This window comes from Choloepus didactylus, chromosome 7, assembly GCF_015220235.1.
Source record: "Choloepus didactylus isolate mChoDid1 chromosome 7, mChoDid1.pri, whole genome shotgun sequence".
NCBI lineage: Eukaryota > Metazoa > Chordata > Mammalia > Pilosa > Megalonychidae > Choloepus > Choloepus didactylus.
Window position 1 is genome coordinate 108,691,735 of NC_051313.1, and position 20,750 is coordinate 108,712,484.

At 50.6% G+C, this 20,750-nt stretch overlaps 2 protein-coding genes across 2 annotated transcripts; one reads left to right on the top strand and one right to left on the bottom strand.

Moving 5' to 3' along the window:
- The first annotated feature begins 12 nt into the window (after positions 1-12).
- On the top strand, positions 13-1,817 carry MEA1 (male-enhanced antigen 1). Its single transcript, XM_037842660.1, has 4 exons — positions 13-167; positions 662-942; positions 1,028-1,130; positions 1,440-1,817. Exons 2-4 carry the CDS (start codon positions 673-675, stop codon positions 1,589-1,591), a joined length of 525 nt encoding a protein of 174 aa, XP_037698588.1. The 5' UTR covers positions 13-167; positions 662-672; the 3' UTR covers positions 1,592-1,817.
- PPP2R5D (protein phosphatase 2 regulatory subunit B'delta) lies at positions 1,704-19,523 on the bottom strand. The gene is made up of 16 exons (XM_037842655.1): positions 19,497-19,523; positions 14,784-14,861; positions 7,037-7,241; positions 6,597-6,796; positions 6,382-6,492; positions 6,158-6,250; positions 5,607-5,737; positions 5,416-5,475; positions 5,197-5,305; positions 4,927-4,980; positions 4,463-4,633; positions 4,229-4,356; positions 3,477-3,578; positions 3,299-3,371; positions 3,039-3,155; positions 1,704-2,867 (listed from the first exon to the last, which is right to left on the bottom strand). Exons 1-16 carry the CDS (start codon positions 19,521-19,523, stop codon positions 2,730-2,732), a joined length of 1,797 nt encoding a protein of 598 aa, XP_037698583.1. The 3' UTR covers positions 1,704-2,729.
- Positions 19,524-20,750: the final 1,227 nt, after the last annotated feature.

The following is a 20,750-nucleotide window of genomic DNA, read 5'->3' on the forward strand; positions in this document are numbered from 1 at the left end:
GTCCTTTGTTGTCTGGTCAGGGGATGGCAGTGGCGGGGTAAAGGGCGGACAACTCGTCCTCGCTCGCGTCAATCATGAGCGAGGGGTGGGGCTGGAGCGCCAGGCGCCCCAGCACGTCCTGCCGGGCCGGAAGTGAAGGTGTGGGTTCGGACTCGGGCTCTGAGCGGGTGAGGCGCGTGAAGATACCAGCGCCGAAAGTCCGTGGGGGCGGGTGGGGGACGCTGCATCTGGGGCCATTCGAGGGGAGCCCCTGGGGGCTGAAGAGCGTCTGTCAGGCGGTAGAGAGGGAAGCGCCTAGAAGAGGGGAGAAAGGGGCAGGGACGCCCTTGTCTAGGAGAGCCTGTTTGGCGACCCGGGGTTCCCAAACTGGGGGGTGGGGACTGGTCTAAAGGTGTCTTTTGGAGGTAACGGGACTCTGGTTGAGCTATTTAGGAATTGATGGAGCAGGGCGGGTAGATCCTGGTTTGAGATAGAGCCGACTTAAGAGGTGGAGGGCTAAGGAGAGGCTGAGGAGAGACTGAGCTGGAGAGTTGGGAACAGGAAGCTTGGGGGCGTTTAAACGTTTTGCGGACGCAGGAGGAGACCACAAGGAACTGGATGGGAGGCTGGAGGTGGGCCTAGTTCCATGCGCTCCCTATCCACCTGCTTCCTATTCTTGCAGCCCCTGCCCGGATGGCAGCAGTAGTTCTAGGGGGAGACACCATGGGCCCGGAGCGAATCTTCCCCAATCAGACTGAGGAACTGGGGCCGCACCAGGGCCCTACAGAAGGCACTGGGGATTGGAGCAGCGAGGAGCCTGAGGAAGAGCAGGAGGAAGTCGGGTCAGGCCCAGCTGGCTACTCTTACCAGCCCCTGAACCAAGATCCTGAACAAGAGGAGGTGGAGTTGACACCAGTAGGTGATGGAGATGATGTAGTTGCTGATATCCAGGAGCGGATCCAGGTACTGGGAAGGGACTGTTTCTGAGCATGTAAAGCTAGGAGTTCTGAAGGGCTGGTCCCAAACAGTCTTCTCTCTGGCTCTGCAGGCCCTGGGTCTGCATTTGCCTGACCCACCATTAGAGAGTGAGGATGAAGAGGAGGAGGGAGCTACAGCATTGAGCAACCACAGCTCTATTCCCATGGACCCAGGTAAAAAGACCATTCTTTCATTCTGGAATAATTATGGAGGACAGGGACTGGCCAGGGCCGGTATGGGAAAGTCACAAAGGAATATCCTGTTCCTAAAATGGCGATTTATAACCTAAGATTTTGCAGACTTCAGAATCCAGGCAAAATGCTATTCTGCTAGACTTGAGGGGAAGGGCAGGCTTGCCTAGAAATAACAAGATGAATTTGGTGATCTCATCAGCCCAAGGGCTCCGGGTTGATTCCAGGAGTGGGGAGGAGAGCTGGTTCCATTGTTTCTGTCCCCTAACTGGCCTCTGGTTATGATTTCAGAACATGTAGAGCTGGTGAAAAGGACAATGGCTGGAGTAAGCCTGCCTGCACCAGGGGTTCCTGCCTGGGCTCAAGAGATCTCAGATGCTCAGTGGGAAGATGTGGTACAGAAGGCTCTCCAAGCCCGGCAGGCGTCCCCTGCCTGGAAGTGACTACACTGAGAGCTGCCTTATCTCCCTGCATTCCAGGCCAGAACCAGCACAGGACTGAACACATCCATCTCCATCCTCCCCATCTCCCTTTCCACATTAAGGCAAATAAGACTTCTCAGAGACCCACTTTATTCAGTTCTGTACATATGGGGACATTGGCCCAAGCCCAACCCACCTTAGCATGTATCACTCTGTGGAGAATAAAGCACCCTATGTACACAGCCAAGAGCCGCACTGCCTGTGCCCCTGGAACCTGGGTTTGGCCCTCCCCAGCCCCTGGCCCCTCCAAGTGAGGGGACAAACAGAAATAAATAGGTGTTGTGGGGAGCCATGCTTGAGGCACTGCTCCCTGCTTCCTTCCAGCATTGGGAACCAATAGCACAGGAAAGCAGTCAGTCTCAGGGTAGTCCCTTCCACATCTGTGATCTTAGGGCTGCTGTTCCCCAAAGAGGGGGCAAAGGGTAGGGTGTTCATCCTCCTTGACTCCTTGGTCTGTCTGGGCCCCTATGTTCATCACCTGTTGTCCATTGCCTGTACTTTTCTTTTTGATCTCTCCACAATGGTGTTTCGGTCGCGAAGGGGGTAAGAAATAATACAACCCCATCAGCCTGCACACTGCTAGGGCTGGGGACCTATTTGTGCTGTTGGGGGTGGCTCCACTCCAGGGGCCAGTGGGGCTTGACATGACTTTGGTGAGAATAATTTCCTACTGCTCCCTACATGCCTCTGCAGGGAAAGGAGAGAAGGAAAAACACCTGGAGTTTAAATGAGGATAAAAGGAAGAGTAGTGAGGCATGTGTATTCTTACGTGTGTGCATGTGTTTTTCTGAGACCGGCTTCAGGTAGCTGTGGGGTTAGGAGCAGGAGAGGGGTGGACATCCCCAGGTTGTCTGAGCACTAACATCTCAGTGCTCAGCCTGTCTGTACTAACCACAGGAAGGCAAGAACACATTTTGGGGAGAAGAGGGACCATGTTGTGGGTAGTCCCTGCTTCAAATGACCACATGCCCCTTCCTAGAGGAGCCAGAGAGGCACTGCCTTGCCCCAAATCAGCCAGTGGGGAGCAGAGGGTGGAGGGCAGGGGCAGCGTCCCAGGGCTGAGTGGGCTGTGGCCCTGTGATGTGGGAAGGTGAGGGGGTCAGAGAGCCTCCTGGCTGGCAGTTAGGAACTCTTCTGCCCGCTTGTGGGCCTCCAGTGCCTTGATGGTATACACATCCTGGGGCAGCTCTGACTTCCGCCGAAGTAACACTTTCTCCTTCTTGATGTCCTTCAGCATCTGTGTATGGACAGGGAAAAGACAAGAAATGGTGAACAATTCTCAAGTAATTCTGTTGCCCATCCGTTCCCCGTTCCCCTCTCCCCCATTCTTTGTCTCTTTTGCTCCTGTCTCCTCTCCCTTCCAGAGCTGTCTTTCATTTCTACTCCCCGCACCCTCAGAGCCCTGCACCTGCACAGCCTCTGTCTCCACCGTCCTCTTCAGAAGCTGGATGTCCTCTGCTGTGGGGGTCTCTGTCTCCATCGAGTACACGGGGGGCAGTGGTGGAGGAGCTCGGAACATGGGATACTGAGAGGGAGAAAAGGCATGAACTAGTGGTAAGAGCCGTTTCAGAGACTGTGAGACCATCAGCCTCCTAGTCCTCCACAAATAAGCCCTCCCTCAGCCCAAGATAGGCGTCTCAGTTTGGGGCTGTGGCAGGGAAACCTCACCTGGGGATTAAGCCGGGCCAGCTCCTCAATCTTTTGCCACATCTCTTCTCTTTCCTTCATTCGGAACCGGCCCCTGGGGGAGCAGTAACAAGAGCAAAGGTAGGATTGCGGTGGGCTTGAGAGAAACAGAGGGAGCTGGTGGTCGAAGATGAAAGTCCCCCAGGGGGCGATAACTCACTTCTGCTTCTCTGCCTTGTATTGCTGTGTGCAGTCATCAAACAGTTTCTGATTCATCTCCATAAACAGCTTCAGGGCATTGTAGATCAGCCCATGGATTGTCCTGCCACCAGGAAGACAGATGAGGTATAGGAGGCCTGAGCCTGTCCCGAGAAGCAGGATCCCTGTTTACTCTCCCAGAAGGTGCTCTAAGAGCTTGCTCATTTACTGCTCCCATTTCACTAATCTCTGTACTGGTGAGCTCGCCAAATCAATGTAACTGGCACGTAACCTGCGATTAGTTTTTCACGGTTTTTACACATATTGGTCCACCTGTCCATCCTTACCTCACCCCAGGCACTTCCCACTCTCTAACACACTCTAATGGCCTCCCATCAGCACAGTGGTCCGTGTCTACACCACAGTGAGCTTGCTTTCAGCAGGAAAGCCTTTTACAACACTAGGATTCTTTACATACAGCCTCTAAGAGGATCACATCAGTTTCTTAAGCATGGAATTATGTCTCCAAAGCGGTGATGTGACCTGTAGAATATCCCGTAATGCCAGCACTGCTCTGCTGTTAGTTGTCACAGAGATCTCTCACATCAGTCTTTGCTCTGCAACAGTCAGAACCTCGTGGGTCCTGTGCATATGCATGGGCACCTCCCCCACTCGTTGAGTCACCAGGTGAGACCTGTGGCTCTTTATTTCCTCCACACCCTCAAAGGTTCCAAAACCAGATCCCCACTTCCCAGCCCCAGCCCAGCTCCCTACTTATTCCAGTGGCTTTTGGAGTTCCGGTAGAGTGCAGGAAACATGATGGGGAGGACTCGGGCAGCATTGTCACTTATCAGGCTCATGATATACTCGTTGTTCCAGTAATAAAGAGCACGCTCTGCCACCTGGTGGGGAGAGGTGGGACTCAGGAGGGGTATGGTCACTTCTCTGAAGGCCCTTTCCTCAGTTTCTGGGAGGCTGGGGTTGGGATATGCCAGGGCTGGGTCTCACCTGGAAATGGGGGCTGGAGACACACTTGGCAAGCTGGCGGAAGAGTGGTTCCATCACTTTGCTGAATTCTGAAGGTTCAATGACATCCAGAATCTCCTCCAGTTCATTCAGGAACATCACCTCCTTAGGGCTGTGGGTCTTAGGCCAGAACTTGAGAAGTCCCACAATCACCTGTGGGGAAAAGAGAACATGGGGGTAAAATTCTCACTTAACACCTGCCTCTTCCTCCAGGAAGCCTTTCTGCCCCCTCCCACAGCCTGGTGAGCTAATTGCTCATGCTTCTCTGGCTTGGGTCTATTCACTGTGTGTATAAGGTTTCACTTTTACTTCAGAAAGGAAACCATGTCACCTGTCAGGCCACATCCCTCCTGAGAGCCACTTAGGGCACTGCTCAATAGGTACAGACTGGCAAGTGATGATGATGGCAGTAAAAGGTGGACCCTGGGGCATGGAAGGGGAATTACCGGCTCAGTCAGACTGCTCTCCTTCTCCAGGAATTGTACCACACAGTATGCCAACTGCAAAAGGTTGAGGTAGAAAGGAGGTGAGGTGCAGATCCCAGAATATCTCAGAAAGGTCAGTGGCAGAAATTAGATCCCAGAATGGTAAGAGAGGTTAGGGAAGGAATTACCCCACCTACTTCTGCCATCCTATCCCGAGAGGCATACGTTCCCTCTCTTTTTCTCTTTTCTTTGCTACCTGAGTCAGGCATCATTAGGAGGAAAGCAGCTCACCTGAGGATGATAAACACTCAGGGACTTGACCTTGTGAAGGGGAAGCAGAACACGGATGAGGAACATCTTGTGCTCTTCCTTAAGGGGCAGGGCAAAGCCATTGATGATGCTGAGAGTTAAGGGCAGGAAGTATATTAGGACCAAAGGGCCAGGACCAAGCTCAATGTACCAATCCTCCCAACCTTTTTCAGGCATCCGCGCCCCTACCCCACTTCTCACCTGCCCAGAATCTCCAGGAGCTCGGCAATCCCGTTGTGATGCTCCGTCTCATAGATGAACCTAAGGGAAGAGAAAGTACTCTCGACACAGCCCCTGATGTCCCGCCAGCATTCTGCTGTCTGCAGAGTCCCCCCTCCGACCCTTCTCCCACCCCACCTCAGTTGGGGGGCTACCTGGGGTTCTGGCCTTACCTGTAGAAGATATGGTTGATCTGCCGACGGATATAGGCCCGGAGTCCCAAAAACTTGCCATAGATACGATGCAAGATGGTCTTAAGGAAGTCCCGCTCTCGAGGATCCTCACTGTCAAACAGGTCCAGGAGCTGGCAGTGGGAGGGAGGGAGGCAGCGAGTGAGGCAGGAGCCGAGGAAAGCCGGAGCTGGATACAGGGGTCTAGCCAAGGGAAGCCCCAGAGTTCTCTGGAGTGGGGGTGTGAGGCAAGTCTTTGGGAAGCAGAATGATTATTATATTGCTGTACTCAAGGTGATGTCTGAGTAAATGTGTATGTACCTGGTTGAGGGGGGAAAAGTGCTGTGCTATGTTTTTGTTTCCTTCCATTATGATGTTAAGCGTCATAATGGCAAGAGTAAGCCTTTTTAACCCCACCCCCATAGTCTCCTTGCACTAGAAGCAACTGAAACCCAGTATGTTCAGCATAAAGAGAAAGAGCAGCTGGCATAGGAGGCAGGCTAGAGTTCATGTAATGGAAGCAACAGGGAAGGAAAGGAATTTCAGCAACTCACAGCAAGGACAAACTTCTGGTCAATGTACTTCTTGGCTATGTTTGGCTGGAAATCAGGAGACTCAAGAAAACGTAAGAAAAACTCATACACGAGCTGTGAGGAGAAAGGAAAGTATCCACTTAGGGAGAATTCCCCAAGGGCTGGGAGATGCCCCCTAGCTGCAGGTCTCAGAGAGAACCCCCATTCCCTGCAGCCAGGGTCAACCTGCTCCCTTGCCCTGGTACCTGCAGATGCGGCCATGCAGCTTCCAGGGTGGGCTCATCTTCCTCTGGGTCGAACTCGGCCCCAGTGGGATTTGATGAAGGTGGCAGCGTCCGGAAGAGGTTCACTGAAAACTGAGCAGCGGGGTCCAGGTTAGAGCTCCATTGGCCTTCTCCAGGGCCTCTGAACTTGTCCAGGTCCCCCACCCCTGCCCTTTTTTCCCTTTCCTTGTGCCCACCATGGTGACAGCCTCAGGGTAAATGGCCTCTGTGACAACATCGCGGCTATGGGTGATGTACTCCACCATCTCATTGAGTCCTGCTCGCTTCACCTCCTTGAATTTGAGGTCACTGAGGGGGTCTGACACAAAGTCAAAGAGGACGCAGCACTGGCGGAGCTTCTGGATAAACAGCTCCTCCCGCTCCTGGGTCGGTGAATCTGTGGGGGACCCCAAGAGTCAAGTTCTCCTCCCCAGTCTTTCACTGCGATGCCCTAGTCACCTTAAGGATTTTCCTTCACCCCACTCTACTCCCCTGGCACCCCTAGCCTAGTGGAACTCCCCCTCATATTCTCTGGAATTCCCTTCCCCTCCAAATGCCCTCCAAACCTCTATTCTGTCAATGCCCAATGCCCCTAGCCTAGGCCTACTGCACTAGCCCGTGGCTTGTTTCCACGTACCTTTCAGAGCAGGAAGCTTCTGTAACTCCCGGTTCTTGCTGAGGTTGAAGCGGGAGGAGCTCTGCCGCCGCTCCTTCTTGACAATCTGGGGCCCCCCTGAGTACTTGATTTTGCTTAGCTGTGTGGGGGGCGGTGTGCTATTGCTGGGACGCTTGTTGGATGATGGGGGCTGGGGCTGGGGCTGCGGCTGGGGCTGTGGCTGGGCCTGGTCAAACAAGTAATTCTTTGAAGTCCACTCTATAAGATACTGCCTCCCACCCCAGACCGGGGCACTACCCACCCCCAGTCCATTGATGCCTGTCTCCCGCCATGAGGGAGCTAAGGACACAGTCATAAGGATAACTACAGGCATAACTCTGGGAAGGGAGTTGTCAAGAAGTGGCTCCCCAACTGATGCCCACTCTCTGTACATCAAGAGCCTCCAAATATTCATTCCAGTTCAAGAACAGGCAAAACTAATCGATGGTGAAAGAAATGAGAAAAGTAGTTATTTTGCCCAGGCCGGGGGCAGGGTATGAAGATACTGACCCAGAAGGGGTATGAGGAAACTTCTGAGTGATGCAACCGTTCTATATCCTGACTGGACCTGGGAGGTGGTTACATGGTGTATAAAATGTAAAAATCCACGCAGCAGGACATCTAAGATTGCTGTACTTTACCCACTTAACTGTATCTGCAACATTCTTCAATTAAAAGGTAAAAGAAACAATGTGTTCCCATGTCACAGCAGTGTAACTACTAGAAAATGAGCCTAAGAAAAAGTCTAAATATAAAAATGTTTTGTGTGCATTTTCAACACTTATTTATAATAGAAAAAAAATCTTTTTAAGTAAATGGAATATTATGGAGTTTAAATTAGTTTATGAAAAGTACAAGATAAACGTAATCATACACGGTTCAGCTGTGCAAAATATTTACGCAGTCATAGTAATTTACCCAAAATTGGTGATAAGTATTTTGGGAGAAGGGGCAATGTCTGTGTGGGGATATAAGAGAGCTGAAGCCTTCATTTCTCCATAGCAGAAAGTCAGTAGATGAGGTCTAATCACAAAAATATTTTTTTTTTAAAAAAGCAGCAAAAGAATCTTATTTAGAAATACAGAAGTCAATCTCAGAAGAAAGAGCTACGAGTTGAAAGTGACTGCCACAGAACAGTGGGAGCAGAGCAGCCTGGACCACGGGCTGCTCTTTTCCTTACAAGCCTATCAGGACTATTTGACTTTCTGAACTATGTGTGTGAAATTACTTTGATAAAAAATTTAAAATAAAACAAAGACCTAAAATGATGTAAGACAGAAAACTGCTTCCTATGCTAATTTAAATATGAACAATAGTAAACTGTATATGCAAAATGAGCTGAGCTACATTAAAACGATGCACAGAACAAAAAATAAGGGAAGGAAAAGAACAAGCAAGCCCACCATCTGGCTAACGACTATCTCTGTGGGTAATATAGGTAACTTTTTCTACTTTTCTAAATATTCTACAAGCTGACACTGCTTTTATAATGGGAAAAATACAGCTGACTTTGAAAACCTAGTCCTTTACTTCCTCCCAGATACTGGTGTCGGAGGCCCACGAAGCCCATTTTCAGAAGCCTAAACACAGGGGTTGGCAGGACTGTCCACCCACAGGTGCTCCTGGCCAGCCAGGCAACACCTTGCTGGGAGAGGAGGGAGGCTGCACTCCAGGACAGCCCTTGTCCCTAACCAGAGACTAGCCTAGGCCCAGAGGTGCCAGGCTGTTTCTACCGGGTGTCCGCACCACAGGAAAAGGTGACCTCTTGCCCTGGTGCCCCCATCGCCACCTCCTCTCCAGCCCCACCCCACACTCAGACATCTTACTCTTTCCTATAAGAATAGGGGAATTTGAGCTCCTCTGGAACAGGGGAAGGGAAGGAGGCAGAAATTTTACCCTTTGTATATACTCTGAATTTTGTATAAAAACAATCATGTTGGGTTTTGTGACCTCTCTGGGTCCGGCCTGGGACAGACCTCGCTAGCACTCTGCCCTCTCTCCCTCTCCTCCACCGGAAACAGCCCCAGACACCGGTGTGACTAAGGGAATGCAAGGAAGTGGGGCTAGAGCTGGCGGCCAGCACGTCTTTCTTCCTGTTACCAACACTCAGCCAGGGTGATTTTGGTTCGACAGTGCAAGGCACACTGGAGTCTGGGGTCTGCATGTGGTTGATTTAAAATGTCTCTGGGGCTGGGGGGCACAGAGGGAGAGATGGCAGAGGAGGGCCAGAGCTTGTTGTGCACCCAGACCCTCCTCTGCTTCAGGTTTCCATTTCCCAGCCTTAAGAACAACCAAACCCTTATCCATGGATCTTAGTGTTCAAGAACACAGACTCAAGCCAGACTTACTAGCTAGAATGACCTCTAGAAAGCCATATAGCCTTTCTGTGCCTCAGTTGACTCATTTACAAAATGGGGATGATAATAGTATCTACCTCATAGGGTTGTAATAAGGCACATGTGCGCGGCACACAAAAAGTGCTTTTAAGAATTTTCTTTATTATTACCATTATTATTTCCCATCCCTGAATTCTATGAATGCAACCTGGAACTCCTGAAACTAGCACACTTCAATGCTCTCTTGAGTCCATTATCCTCCTTGTTTTAAAATGGGGCACTCAGGAAAGCACTGCATCATGCAGACCCAGCTTAAGTCTTCCAAAAAGCCTTCTGGGGTCACTCCAGCCCTTGGGTGCTCCTCACCCCAAGACGTGCGAACACTCTCACTCCCTAGTGACACCTCTTCCTCAGGTATTTATCCATTCATGTGTCATCACCCTCACACCCAGCTGGCAAGTCCCTTGAGAGCCAGGACCCTGGTTTCCTCTGGACTCCCCCAGCACTGGCTGCTAAAGGGAGTCAGTGAACGCTTGATGGTTGATTAAGGCTGTTGAGGCTGTCAGTTCCTGCCCAGGCCCCTCCCAGAGGCCCTTCCTTTCCTGTCCCAACTCAGGAACCTCATTGGTGATAAGAGGGTGAGGGGCTCAGTGCTGGCCTGAGGGATGTCTGAGGAAGAATGTCTGTCTCCATCCTTCCAAATGACAGGCAGACACACAGCACCTCCATGAAGCTGGGACTGAGGGGACATCTAGGGAAAAGCAAGGCCTCAATTCTTTTTTGCTAAGGGGGATGGACTAGATCAGTGATTTCCCAACCATTCTCCTTGTAAGGTCTCAAGAGAACAGTGGGTTGCAGAGCTGAAAAATGAGTTTTAAGAAAAAAACCCTGACAAGTTGGTGCCTCAGGTCCCTTCCACATAGGGATTGAGCTGTTGAAGGCTAGAGTGGCCTGAGGGCAGCTGAGCAGGCTTAGCCTGCCCCACCCCCACCCCCCTGGACCACCCTGCTTCTAGAAGGACTACTGGCTCCCAGGCTTCAGACACTAGAGGCATTTGAGAGACAGCTGCCTCAGCCAGAAAATCCCCCGGCTGCCAAGGCCCAATGAGGTGTCCCCTGGGTCTGTGCGCCTTTGCTAGGATTTAATGAGCTTGTCAGAAGGGAGGTGTGGGGACATGCCAGTGACTCACATAATGGTCAACCCTTTCTCTAACTTCTCCAATGACCTGGGGTGGAGGTGAGGGGCAGTAAGCCCCTAGAGAACTCTCTGCAGCCATTGGAGCAGCTGACCAAAGGTGACCTGACCAATCTGTCCACCTCCTACTATGTCCTGCCCAGTCCCACTTCTGAGACTCTGTAGTGGCCATCTCCTCTGCCTCAAGTACCTTTTCCTTCCACTTCTAAACTCTCAACAAGATCCATACTTGCAGAAACCTTCTTAGATTCAGGCCTCAAGTGACGCTTTGAATTTAAGCACCACACTGGGTTGAATGGTGGCCCCCAAAAGATACATCCATCCAGAACCTGTGAATGTGACATTATTTGGAAAGAGGGTCTTTTCAGTCGTTATTAAATTAAAGATCTTGAAATGAGATCATCCTGGATTGTCTGGGTGGGCTCCAAATCCAATGACAAGTGTACTTAATAAGCAGAGGAAAAGACACAGAAAGAATAGAAAACAGAGGGGAAGGCCATGTGAAGATGGAGACGGAGAGTTGAGTGATGCTGCTACAAGCCAAGGAATGTCTGGAGCCACCAGAAGCTGGAAGAGGCAAGGAAGGATTCTCTCCTGGAGCCTTCAGAGGGAGCACAGCCCTGTCAACACCTTGATTTCAGACCTCTGGCCTACAGAGGTTGTTTTAAGCCACAAGCTGTTGTTTTAAGCCATCACTTGTGATTTATTACAGCAGCCTCAGAAAACTAATACAAGCACCAAAACTCACAACCAGGAGATTTCAACTGAACTTGACCACTCGGAAACAATCCTGGTCAAACCTGAACCTAACACCTATTAAACCCAAGCATTTAAACATAAAGTAGGGAATAGAAATATAATTTAACCATTATAGAAAGTACTGAAAGAGAAAGATGAAAGATAAAATCAACAGTAAAAGTTGCAGACTAATTTGCATAATTAACTGGCCTAAAAATACAGACTAGGTAACTTTAAAACTCTGAAAATCACAGGGGCATTCTGTCCCCTACTGACATCGAGAACTTCATCTAGCTGTACTTAATCTCTTCCTTCATTTATTCAATAAAAATCATGCTAAGCATTAGAGGTAAAAAGGCAAATAAGACATGGCTGTTGCCCTCAAAGAGCTCATAGTCCAGTGGGCAAAACAGACATAAGAGCAGCTGACAGGACAAGGGAAATGCAAGAACAGAGAGAGCCACAATGGATACGGGGACACGGATGGCTGAGCTACAGACTCTGCCTGCAAGAACGGGAAGAACTCCCTGAAGAGGTGACATTTGATTGGACTCTTAAAGCATAAGTGTGAGTTTAGACAGCAAAGAAAGGAGAGAAATAAAGCATTTCTGGCTAACGGAACCACATCTGTAAGAGCCCTGAGTCATCAAAAGGGCCTGTCATATCAGAAGTCTGGACATTCAGTGGGACAAGAAGCAAGACAGATGCTGGGAAAATGGAGTGGAGCCAGCTCATCCGGCTAGCAAGTTTGGGTTTGATTTGAACTTTTAAGCAATGAGATGCCAACAGAGGTTTTTAAGTAGAGGGCTGATAACACCAAAAATGTTTTTAGGGCAACATCTCTGGTTACAGAAAGGACAGGCTGAAGTGGGGAAGATTGGGATAATTTCTTCCTTCCTTTGCGCCCACTCCCAGAATGCAGCATTGGATACAGCACGTGGAATAGTCAACATCATTGAATTGCTTTCTCCGAAGAGAGACCAGGAAACACCCTTTTCTGGATGGGCAGGTCACAGTGAGCCTGACCTTATCTCCCCAGGCTCCTTTCAGTTCTAGGATTCTCTTCCAGGATTTCAGAGGCAGAGTATCATGTCATTAAGGACATGGGAGCACTGGTTTCCGAGCCACACAGATCTGGGCTGAATTCCAGCTGTGCCATTTACTTACTGAGTAAAAGCTATTTAACATCTCTGATCCTCAGTTTCATCTGTAAATGGGGTGGGGGGGATAATAACAGTATGACCTCAGAGGAGTGTTGTGATGATTAAACAAGAAAATGCATGAAAAACACGTAGCACCAAGTCTGGCACATAGTAACTGCTCAATAAAATAAATGTGAGCTGCTGTTACTGTTAAGATCAATTGGAAAAGCTCTGGCAAATGCCTGATACAGGGTGAATTTGGATGGAAGAGCCCAAAATTCTGAACTAGAAAAAGGGCAAGGGAAGCATTGAGCCAAAGAGTTTCTGACCACCTGAGCTTCGCAGCCTGACCTCCAACTTTTCCAGCATCCCCCTGCCTGGGGCCAAATGAGTTTCTGGAAAGTTATGGGTTGGAATTACTGCAGCTGCTTCACACTGGGGAGCCCTGAGCAGCATCTCACAAAATGGAACCCAAGGTGAATGCACACTCTCCTTTTCCAGAGGGCTTGAAATTGACCTTCTGCCATGAACAGATATGTCCAGAAGGAAATGAAGATGGCATAGCATTCGGTCCCAGCATATTTCTTAACCTGTCTGAGCATTCGTTTTCTCATGTGTGAAAGGAGAGAGTTAGACTCTAAGTTCCCTTCCAGCTCTAATCTGACGTTTGTTTGTTTATTCACTCACCGGTTCATTCATTCACTCTCTAATGCATTCAAATCCTGGGGCCTCCCATGTGCTGGGCCTCATGGAGTTCACACACTAACACAGGAGGCAGCTAGTAAACAATGAATTCACACGGATTGGTTTAATTACAGCTCTCTAACTGCCACCATGGAGCGGTACTAGGTATCAGAAGAGCAAATAACAGGGGTGCTGACCGCATCTTGGGGATGCGGGTGGGGGGAGGGGGCGGTGGTCAAGAAGGCTGCTTTAAGGAATGACTTATCCTATCAGTCTATTAACTGAAATAAGAGTTAATTAGGCAAAGAGTAGGAAGAGCTGGCTAAATATTCCTTTCTCTCCCTTTAAATCCTGCTTCTGAGTCTTTCTTGCTGCTTTGAATGTCAGCTGCTAGCTCCCAACTACCTTCCCTGCAGGTCCCACAAATGTCATCATTCCTAAAGGGGATGACAGCCCTTGGAGCTACACACAGAGGCATTTACTGAGGACCTGCTATGAGCAGGCATCTCAGCACAGGTGTGAGGAAGAAGCAAGGCACAGTAACGCAGCTCCTTCTCTCAGAGTTCACAGTCTGGTAGGAGGACACATATGGGAACAAATGGTTACACCACCAAGTGATAAGAACGATTCTAAAGACACGCTCAGATTACCGCCTAAGTGTAGAGGAAAGAGTATTTTATCTTCTGTAGTCCTCAACTTCCATGTCTGTAAAGTGGGAAAAAACCTCTCTTGGTCCTTCTGATTACTCAAAGGAGGCCTAAAAAGATGGTCACAGATGTGAAAGTGCTTCAGTCTCTTTAGAGGCAAAAAAAATCTGAATCTCAAACACTGTTAATCAGGTTCTTAAAAAAAAAAAAGCCACAAGGCCTGCCCATAATGAGAGAGCTGTTTCCTGTTCTCCATCCCTCTGAAAGGTTTACGGAACAGGAAGGAAGCAGCAGAGAAACCAAGGATCACCAGCTTCCAGGTAGTTTGGGTGCTCAGGCAACACGTTCCTAGGATTATTCTCCATCCAGACCATCCCTTGAGACATACCCCTGAACTTTCAGGGACATATGCAGGATTTCTTTAAGTCCCTCCACCCTCTGTGCTCTCTCAGCTTGTCATTTATTGCTTTACAGCCCTAGATTGCCAAGCTGCACTGACCTCTGCTCGTGACTATGCTTCTGGAGGTCCCATTTGCTGGAAACCAAGGGCAGAGGGCTGAGCTCCTCCTGCCTCAGGAGCATCAGCTGCTCCCAACCCCGTCCCACCCAGAGCCATGCCAGACTCATCGCCCCATCAGGCACCCATGTGCTTTTTCTCTTCTCCCCAGAACCCTGTTCCACAAAACTTTTTGACCCAAGAAAAAGACACTCTCAACACTCAATCAACTCAAACAACTCTCTGCTGGTAGACAGAGAAACAACTTTCAACAGAATCTCTGGGGAATCTGAAGAACTGGAGGGTTTCTTTGGACTACACCAAGCCAAAGGGAAATCCTGCCTGAGGGCAGTCTGGATGGGCTGACCAGGTCATGCTCAGGCTATGGGAGCCGAATCAATATTTCCTCCCTCCTTCCCTCGTGCCTGGATGACTTCTGTCCCCTGGGATCCCTCACCTCACTAGCCATCAAGAAGTTGCCACAGTCCTTACCTCCTCGGGGTTCTCGCCTCCACCATCTTTGCCTGAGCTGCTGGGCTTGGCCGTGCCTTTGGCAAGCTTGGGGGGCTCCTGAAGGGAGAAGATGGAGGTAGGGTTAGTGGATGCCAGAGAAAGGAAAAGACCTAGACTGGACCCCATAGATCTTTGTTGCAAATAACCTCTGTCCAATGCATTCAATCAATCTGAATCACTGAGCACCGACCAGGTGCCTAGCCCTGGAGCGGGAAGGAGGATACAAAAGGGGAGTTTTGGTTCCTCTAAGGACTTTAGAATCTGGTTAGGAAAACATCCCTAACACATTAATTGAGCATGATAATGCTCTTTCATCTCACAAGGCTGATGCGTGACTTAGGGCCTGGGAGGGCCTTCTATCAGATAAGAAATGGTGTTAGGAGTCTTAAGGGAAAAGCATCATGGAACAAGCTGCTCAAGACTGGCTTCTGGCTGAAGTGGTCCAGGGAGGCCTGAGGCTTTCATACTGGAGGGGAATCACTACTCTCCCCTTAGGACCATCTGGAAAGTTTTAGAGGCATTTTTGGGGTGTCACAAATAGCACCCAGACTAGAGGAGCTATTGGTATTTAATTAGGGGTGCCCAGGAATGCTACCAGGTACTGGAATTGTCCCACCCAAAATGCCAAGAGTGCCTCCATCAACAAGCACTGGGATGGGAATGGGGGTAAAGCCCTAAGTTCCAACAAAGAGTGAGCACTGGTCTGAAGTGACTCTTAGGAAGCCGGCAGCTGGCTCAGAGCCCCGGCCTGCCCAGCATCTCTTCCTATATTTTGGGCCAAAATAAGCAATTGCACAGGGACAGGATGGGGCAAATGTGCAAAAGACTTGGGGATTGAGATCTGACTGCATACTCAGCACCAGTCATCCATGTGCCAGGAGCCCACTGTGCACCAAGTGTTTGGCAAATCGGGGACATGGAAGTGCCCCTGTCCTTGGCACCTACAGGGCCATCCCTGGAGGATGTGGCTCAGTCCTGAGCATCAGACTTTGGGAGGGACAGTGACGAATTCTAGTTCTTCAGGGGAAATGCAACCCATTCTGGGAGCGGATTCAAAAGCATGTCCAGCAAAGCAACAGCTGCAGGAACTGGGATAGTTGACAATGGAAGGGAGGAGTCATGGGGGACAGGGGCAAGATGGATCTTCCACAAACAAATGAAGGGCTGCCATGTGGACTAAAGATGTAACTTGTTCCTTATGGATCCAGAGGCCCAAGAGCCACGGGCTGAGGTTGCAAGAAGATAGGCTGAGACTCCAGATAAGGAGGAATCTTCTCATGGAGCAGTTGCACAGAAACTGGCAACCCCGGAAGCATTCAGGCAGAGGCTAGCTGGTCTCCTCTAAGGGATGGTGCAAAAGGGATTCAAACCTTAAATGAGAACTGGGTTAGAGGATCTTGGAAATCACTTCCAGCTCTGAGATCCTGCAATTCAACAGCACCTGAGGCCCTTCAGTGGGAAGAAGGGTTAAATCAAGTGATTCTGACTATGGGGGCAAAAGGATTCCAGGGAGAAGAAAGCTGTGTGGGCTGGAGTAGGGGGGAGGCTGCGTGGAGGTGGGGAGGAAGAAAGCCATCCCTAGGCGCAGAGCTTGCTCAATGCAGTTGCATGAGCAGGACGGCATTCTTTCTTTGACCTGAGCATTCTCCCACTACCTACTGACCAAGCTGGTCACACTTACCCCTGCCAGAAAGTTGCTTCAAGCATAGGGTATGGAGAAAAAGGATGGGGTGGTGTGGATGCAGGCAGGACATGACACTGAGGTGACTGTCTGTACACACCCCAGACATGGGCTCCTCCAACAGGGCTGACCTATCTGCACACACATCTTATCTCTCTCTCTCTCTACTTGATCATAAGCTCCTTATTCGTCTTTGTCCCCCTCCACCCACCCTACAGCAGGTAGCACAATGCCTCAGACACATCCCTCAGGGAAGGTGCCTAAGAGAGATCCCAGCCACCCTTGAAGAGGGGTGAGTGTGGGGGTGAGTGTGTGTGCGTGTGGGGAAACCAGGCCCATCACCCTTGTTGCCTGGCTCCTGCAGAACAAGTGTACACACACTTCAGCCTGGCCCAGCTAATGAGTGCTGTGGAGCACCTTGGCTAGAAGAATGGGTTTTCGAGTCAGCCTTGTGTTCTGGACCTAACTTTTCCTAGCTGTATAATCATGGGCAAGTTAACTAGCCTCCCTGAGCCTCAGTTTCCTCATCTACTAAACAGTGACAATCACAGTTCCCACTTCCTTTAGCACAGTGCCTGGCACATGAAAACCCTAAAGATTGGTCATTATTATTATTATTACTATTTACGAATAAGAAGAAAGTGGGAGGGAGCAGAGGCACCCTACCCAGGAACCTAAATGAGAGAAGTCCCAGGTCAGAACAGGAGTGAAGGGAAAGGATGCAAATCTCCCCAAGGCTGACTCAGCACCTATCCACTGAGGGCCTGCATGGTACAAGGCAGATGCTAGAACCAAAATGGTGCTTATCTCAAGGGGGAAGAAAGGACTTGTCCACAATGAATTCCAGTACATAAGCAGCCTATCAAGTGTTCTGCAAATCCCGAGCTCACTCCCAACTGAGGGCTCAGGCCCAGCTCAGGGAGGAGGCCGCAAGGATGGCCAGGATTGAGACCCGCGGAGATGAAGGAGAAAGAGGAGAGGTTATGTTGAGCAACAAAAGATTCTCCACCCACCGGCTACTCTCTCCACCCCTGCTCCATCCAGGCAAACCTCAGTCTCATTGTCACCTCCATTCCACTCAGGACTTGCCAACTATTGAAGGAGGCCAAATGCAGCCAAAAATCAAGCAGAAAGTTAAACCTGAAAGGGGATCAGAGTTATGCCTGGCTGCATGCACCTGATCCCAACACCCTTTCTCAATGAAATACTTACACTCATGGTCCTCACAAGTCTAATTAAAAATGTTTCTTCTTTTCAGTCATCTAGTAGGCAAAGGCTTTCTGTGGACAGGACAGTATCTGCTCCATCAGATCCAAAGGTATCGATGGGCGGGGACCTCAACTGAATTCTGCCCCCCCTCCACACTCCTTGAAGGAACCCCTCAGCCCCTGGTGTGGCTTTTATGTGCATCATCTACAGATAAGCTGCCCCAATCACCTTGTCATGCCCACTCCCCAATGACAGGGCCCAGGTGGGGCACACAATCCTGCCCAGTTAGCACCCCACGAGGTTCAGTTGCTAGTACACCATCACCAACCCCATACTCCAAACCTCTGCCCCTGACAGATTTTGGGGACAACCCAGAATCACAGCTGCCTGGCAAATCCCCAATAGCTCCAGGATAGAGAGTTTGATTGATAAGGTCAGAGATGACAGCCTAGCAACTCAGCCAATCAGAAGGCAAATGAAAGCAATACACCTCTAGGGTCATAAAGCAGGCGGCTAGAACACCAGGCCAGAGCCAGCCCCCACCATGAGGGGCCGGTCCCAGGGGAGAAGAAGCTGGGGGAGGCTGGAACTGGTATCCTAGCATCCTCTGTGTGAGTCTGTACCTCAAAGAAACCACACCTCTGAGTCAGACCTCAGCAACAGCAGGAGACAGAGGGGTAGAAAAAGGCAGGGATGAGGAAGAGGGGAAGGTGGTATAGTGGTAGAAGAGGAAGGTGGAAGAAGGCAACATCAAGAAGTGGCCTGTGTCAAGACCAGGGGTGGCTGGCCCATGGGAGTAAGAAGGAAAACTAATCTGACTTTGAGGTAGATTCCTGATTTGAGACTAAGTGTGGCCCAGGAAAGACAAAATCCAGCACTGGTTGCAAAACAGAAAAATGCAAAGGTTATCCTAGGATTAGGGATAAAGGGAGGAGCCTGCTCAGATTAGGAAGGTTGACTAGTCTAGGTTGGATCTGGGAGCTGGCTGATGCTGGCTGGGGGGTGAGGGTGGGGGCTTTAATTCGGGAGACCTGAAATTGCAGCTCTGCCTCCAGCAATCTGTGTGACCTTGGACAAGTCCCTTCCCAGGCTGGGGCCTCAGTCCCCTCATCTGTCCCACTAGAGATTGGACTGCATGTGCTGTGAGGTCCCTTCCAGTGCTGACGTTCTGAGGCTCCATCCACAGAAGGAAGGGCTCAGTCCTGGCTCACAAGTTTGTGTGTGAAGGAAGAACTAGAGGGAGGGGCCTAGTCAGATTCGGGTGGAAGAGAGAGAAAGCTGCCTCCCAGGTCAGGGGGCTTGATTCAGAGAGAGAAAGGGCTGCAGGGGATGGTGGAGGAGGCCATCCTAGGCGGTGAGAAGAGACGGGAAGGGGCTCTGCAGATGGGGAGGGGGCAGATCTGGAGGGAGGTGCTGTCTCAGATGAGAGGGGCTGTCCCAAATGGGTGTGGGGCGGAGGGGGAAGGTTGGGAGGAAGGGGCGGGGGAGAAAAAAGCAGGGGAGTGACCTGGGAGTGGGGCAGATCTGGAGGGAGGAGGTTACCCAGGGCTGGGGATAGGAGGCGGGAGGAAGAGTGGGAGGTGTATTTGGGAGGAATGTATCCCGGCCAAGGTGGGGGAGCTGTCCCAGCTGCGGCACAGGCTGGTAGTGCTGCCAGCCGCGGGGGCGACAGGCTGGCCCCGGGAGTCCTGCAGGGGCCAGGCGGGAGGGTCAGTCTGGGCTGTCCCGGGCCTGGCTCGGGCCCCTCCCAGAGCTCCGTGCAGGCCCCAAGGCGGAGGCGCGGGGGAAAGGGCCACGCTCACCTTCTCCTTCTTCAGTTTATAGGGCATCTCGGCCCGTCCGGACCCAGCCCGGCTCCTGCGGCCCCGCTCCGGCTCCGGCTTTGCTCGGCCGCACTCGGCCCGCTCCGCCGTCTCTTTGCCACCGCCTGCGCGCTGCGCCCCGGTCGAGCGGTGTCTGCGCCTCCAATTGGCCCGGACTTTTACAAACCTGCCTGACAACCCGGCGCCGCCTCCTCGGATTGGCTATCGAGGCCAAGCGGCTTCCTTTTTTTCCCATTGGAAAGAAAGAGTACAAACCGCCAGGGTTCAGCTCCCAGAATTGGCTGAAGTGGGAGGTCCCGCCCTAAAGTGGGTCGAGCTTAGGGAAGGAGGCGGGGGCAAGGGGAAACCCAGGCTTGGCTCCAAGTGCAGTACTCCAGTGTATGGTGTGCGTCGGCCTTGGCCATTCTTCGCAGGCTTTGGAGCTCTGCTCATTCCCTTCCGAAGTGGTTCTCACACTTTCCCCATTGTGCTAACCCGCCCGGTCCGAATTGAAGGAAAGAAGCCCTAAAATGAAGGGCGCTTTTCTTCATCGGAGCAAAGCAGCGCTTAATTGCATAAGCAAAATTAGTAGAGAGAGCTCCCGAGGGTCCTCCGAGGGCATCCGCCTCCCTGGACAGGAATTTCAGAAGAACCTGGGATCTGGGGTTCTCATTCCGACTTTGTTCCAACTTTGGGAAGTGGGTCACCAGTTCCTACTGCAAAAGTGCAAGATAGACTTGAGCAGTTGGGAAGACAGAAAAGCAACTTCATTGCTGAGTATCTCAGGAAATCCATCCCTTTACCCCACCCCGCCCAAGCCAATACCCTGATGCATAAGATTCAGTTCCTGTCCTCAAGGAGTTCACAGTCTGGCGACTTGTAAAAACAGATGATTAAGATACAATGTGATGAACTACACAAACCTAGAGGTGACTTGGAGGAGTGTGTTTCAGAAAGCCAGCTCCAGTAGCAGATTGGCTACATGAAGAAACTGGAGAAGGATCATGAAGAATAAGCCTGTGACAATATTGACTGTGTTTTAAAATTTCAACTTCTGTGTGAGACCAATGGAAGAGATGTTTATTTGGTGCAGGATCTATATTTTCTGCAGCACACTAAATAATTTAACTTGTGTGGTCAGTTTATTCAAATACCATGATTACATGGAACTTTGAATAGGAAGTGAGATCTGGTAGGTTAGTGTGAAATCCCGATACATCCCAAAGTAATTTGGGCAGAGAATAAAGTTATATT

Coding starts and splice junctions, on each gene's coding strand:
- MEA1 (XM_037842660.1), top strand. CDS start 673: ATGGCAGCAGTAGTTCTAGGGGGAGACACCATGGGCCCGGAGCGAATC. Junction 943..1,027: donor ATATCCAGGAGCGGATCCAG/GTACTGGGAAGG, acceptor CTGGCTCTGCAG/GCCCTGGGTCTGCATTTGCC. Junction 1,131..1,439: donor CTCTATTCCCATGGACCCAG/GTAAAAAGACCA, acceptor TTATGATTTCAG/AACATGTAGAGCTGGTGAAA.
- PPP2R5D (XM_037842655.1), bottom strand. CDS start 19,523: ATGCCCTATAAACTGAAGAAGGAGAAG. Junction 14,862..19,496: donor ATAAACTGAAGAAGGAGAAG/GTGAGCGTGGCC, acceptor TTCTCCCTTCAG/GAGCCCCCCAAGCTTGCCAA. Junction 4,981..5,196: donor TGAGTGTTTATCATCCTCAG/GTGAGCTGCTTT, acceptor AACCTTTTGCAG/TTGGCATACTGTGTGGTACA.